This window comes from Vicia villosa, linkage group LG3 (assembly GCF_029867415.1).
Source record: "Vicia villosa cultivar HV-30 ecotype Madison, WI linkage group LG3, Vvil1.0, whole genome shotgun sequence".
In the NCBI taxonomy this organism is placed as follows: Eukaryota; Viridiplantae; Streptophyta; class Magnoliopsida; order Fabales; family Fabaceae; genus Vicia; species Vicia villosa.
In genome coordinates, this window is record NC_081182.1 from 185643794 (window position 1) to 185647509 (window position 3716).

Consider the following 3716-nt stretch of genomic DNA (forward strand, 5'->3'; position numbering starts at 1 on the left):
ATGCTTATGCTATAGCTGTGTAATTTGTCTTTTGCCATCCGTTCTTTCTGATTGCAAATTCATATCATTTATATATGTTTTTGTCATCATCAAAAAGGGGGAGATTGTTAGAACAAGATTTGTTCTGATCAATTATCTTAGTTTTGATGATAACAATAATATGAATTTTGCTTAAGATAATATGGTACTCTAATCCAATGCAATTTCCTTTTCAGGAAATATATAAAGAGTACGCATAATTCAGCGCTCAGAAGCTTTGTCTCAAGGGTTCAGCATGCAACATCAGAACATGGTCTGGCAAGACATCAGAAGATGGTCGAAGCAGAATCAGAACATGGGTCTATGGAAGCATCAGAAGAACAAGAGATCAGAAGCACTGAAGTTCTGATGGTATCACGCTCAGAAGCACTTCAAGGTCAGAAGATCAGAAGATGCTTTGCACCAAGCTGTTTGACTCTGATGATATTCAAACGTTGTATTCACAAACATCAGAATCAGAAGGAAGTACAAGTGGCAAGCTACGCTGACTGACAAAAGGAACGTTAAAAGCTACTAAAGGCTACGTCAGTAGATACAGCGTGAACAAGGCTCGAGGTAGTTGACAAAAGCGTATAACATTAAATGCGATGCTGTACGGAACACGCAAAGCATTAAATGCATTCAACGGTCATCTTCTCAAACGCCTATAAATATGAAGTTCTGATGAGAAGCAAGGTTAACGATTCTACACCAAAAACGCTCATATCAACTTGCTGAAACTCTGTTCAAATCAAAACTCAGAATCTTCATCTTCATCAAAACTCACTACATTGCTGCTGTAATATTTTAGTGAGATTAAGCTTAAACGATTAAGAGAAATATCACAGTTTGTGATTATCGCTTTTAAGAAGCATTTGTAAACTCTTAGAATTGATTACATTAAGTTGTAAGGAACTAGAGTGATCGTGTGGATCAGAATACTCTAGGGAAGTCTTAGGAGTGAACTAAGCAGTTGTAACTAGAGTGATCGTGTGGATCAGTAGACTCTAGAAAAGTCTTAGGAGTGAACTAAGCAGTTGTTCCTGGAGTGATCAGTGTGTGATCAGAAGACTCTGGAAGACTTAGTTGCTGACTAAGTGGAAAACCATTGTAATCCGTGCGATTAGTGGATTAAATCCTCAGTTGAGGTAAATCATCTCTGCGGGGGTGGACTGGAGTAGTTTAGTTAACAACGAACCAGGATAAAAATAACTGTGCAATTTATTTTTATCGTTCAAGTTTTTAAAGTCACACTTATTCAAACCCCCCTTTCTAAGTGTTTTTCTATCCTTCACTCTTCTATCTCATAAGCATTATTTGAGAATACTTTTAAAATTCAAAAGGGTCCTTCCCAGTGTGGGGACCATTTGCCTAAAACCTGATTCTTTAGATCTATAGGTAAAATAACTTTCCAAACTAAGTCATTATTAATAAATGTTTTACCTTTCACCTTTTTATTGTATGCTCTCGACACCCTTTCTTTTTGTCTTTTTATCATCTCCAACGCTTGAAGTCTGTCTTCGTCCAAATCCACTAATTCGTTCATCACCAATTCCCAATACATGTTTGGAGGAATTTCTGCCTGTCTTTGGATCCGGACTGATTGCAAGTATATCTCAACTGGGAGCCCTGCATCGTGTCTGAACGTCAGTTGGATAGGTGTAGTGTTTGTAGCTTCTTTTGGTGACGTTCGACAGGCCCAGAGTGCTTGGTCCAAAGTTCTATGCCAATAATTGACGGAGGTGGTTCTTCTGGGGTTGTTGATGAGTTGACTTTCAATTTGAAGGATACTGTTGTGGAAGGTTGCTTTGGATTTGAGTTTGAGCCTTATGCTAAGAAGTTGTTGATGAGTGCTCAATTGAGGCACAAGATCTTTTGTGAAGAGTTTGTTATTAAGGCGTTTTGTGAAGCTGAGAAAGCTCATAGAGGACAGGTTAGTTGAGCTTTATGTGTTTGTGTGTAATTGTGTTTGGAATGTGTGATTTTTAGGATTGATTTTTGGTTTGTTTGAATGATTTTGATGAATTGTTTGTTTGTAGATGCGAGCTAGTGGTGATCCGTATTTGCAGCATTGTTTGGAAACTGCTGTGTTGCTGGCTTTGATCGGTGTAAATTCAACTGTAGTTGCTGCAGGGCTTTTGCATGATACACTTGATGATGCTTTTCTTACTTATGATTATATATTTGGGATGTTTGGAGCTGGAGTTGCTGATTTAGTTGAAGGGGTGAGGAATTTGTTTGGTGTTGATCAATAATTGATTGTTATTTTAGATTAAGATATTGGAATTTGATTTTTAGATTTGCATGTATTTAGCCAATCTTTGAATCAGGCTTTGCAATTGAATTTGTTCCTGAATTTTCTGCTTTAGATCTAGTGTTACTGACTTGTTGTCTGCCATCAAATGTAAATGAAATGAGAGGGAAAAAAAAGTAGTACAATGTGGGAAATAAGGACCAATAATAGTGCAACACTTGGTGCAACAATTCAGAAAAGTAGAAATGTAAATGGTAATGACCAATGAGAAGAGAACAATTGGCATGAATGAATTTCTATTTTGTTAATTACCTGAATAACCTTTTGGCTTTGGAATTGTTTTATTGTGGAAGGGTAGAAATGTCAGTTTGGGCAATTCTTTAGTAATGGGTAGATAGTTGATGATACACTTGATGATGCTTTTCTTACTTATGATTATATATTTGGGATGTTTGGAGCTGGAGTTGCTGATTTAGTTGAAGGGGTGAGGAATTTGTTTGGAGTTGATCAATAATTGATTGTTATTTTAGATTAAGATATTGGAATTTGATTTTTAGATTTGCATGTATTTAGCCAATCTTTGAATCAGGCTTTGCAATTAAATTTGTTCCTGAATTTTCTACTTTAGATCTAGTGTTACTGACTTGTTGTCTGCCATCAAATGTAAATGAAATGAGAGAGAAAAAAAAAGTAGTACAATGTGGGAAATAAGGACCAATAATAGTGCAACACTTGGTGCAACAATTCAGAAAAGTAGAAATGTAAATGGTAATGACCAATGAGAAAAGAACAATTGGCATGAATGAATTTCTATTTTGTTAATTACCTGAATAACCTTTTGGCTTTGGAATTGTTTTATTGTGGAAGGGTAGAAATGTCAGTTTGGGCAATTCTTTAGTAATGGGTAGATAGTTGATGATACACTTGATGATGCTTTTCTTACTTATGATTATATATTTGGGATGTTTGGAGCTGGAGTTGCTGATTTAGTTGAAAGGGTGAGGAATTTGTTTGGTGTTGATCAATAATTGATTGTTATTTTAGATTAAGATATTGGAATTTGATTTTTAGATTTGCATGTATTTAGCCAATCTTTGAATCAGGCTTTGCAATTGAATTTGTTCCTGAATTTTCTGCTTTAGATCTAGTGTTACTGACTTGTTGTCTGCCATCAAATGTAAATGAAATGAGAGAGAAAAAAAAAAGTAGTACAATGTGGGAAATAAGGACCAATAATAGTGCAACACTTGGTGCAACAATTCAGAAAAGTAGAAATGTAAATGGTAATGACCAATGAGAAGAGAACAATTGGCATGAATGAATTTCTATTTTGTTAATTACCTGAATAACCTTTTGGCTTTGGAATTGTTTTATTGTGGAAGGGTAGAAATGTCAGTTTGGGCAATTCTTTAGTAATGGGTAGATAGTTGATGATACACTTGAT

General features: G+C 35.5%; 1 protein-coding gene across 1 annotated transcript; it reads left to right on the top strand.

Annotated features, from left to right (window-relative positions):
- The first annotated feature begins 1741 nt into the window (after positions 1-1741).
- Positions 1742-2373, top strand: LOC131659527 (probable GTP diphosphokinase RSH2, chloroplastic). The gene is made up of 2 exons (XM_058928706.1): positions 1742-1951; positions 2058-2373. The coding sequence occupies exons 1-2, from the start codon at positions 1742-1744 to the stop codon at positions 2271-2273; spliced, it is 426 nt and encodes a 141-aa protein (XP_058784689.1). The 3' UTR covers positions 2274-2373.
- The last annotated feature ends 1343 nt before the right edge of the window (positions 2374-3716 follow it).

Excerpts from the sequence above, each read along its gene's own strand:
- LOC131659527 (XM_058928706.1), top strand. The coding sequence starts at position 1,742 with ATGCCAATAATTGACGGAGGTGGTTCTTCTGGGGTTGTTGATGAGTTG. Across the intron at positions 1,952-2,057 it reads AGAAAGCTCATAGAGGACAG|ATGCGAGCTAGTGGTGATCC; the intron begins GTTAGTTGAGCT and ends GTTTGTTTGTAG.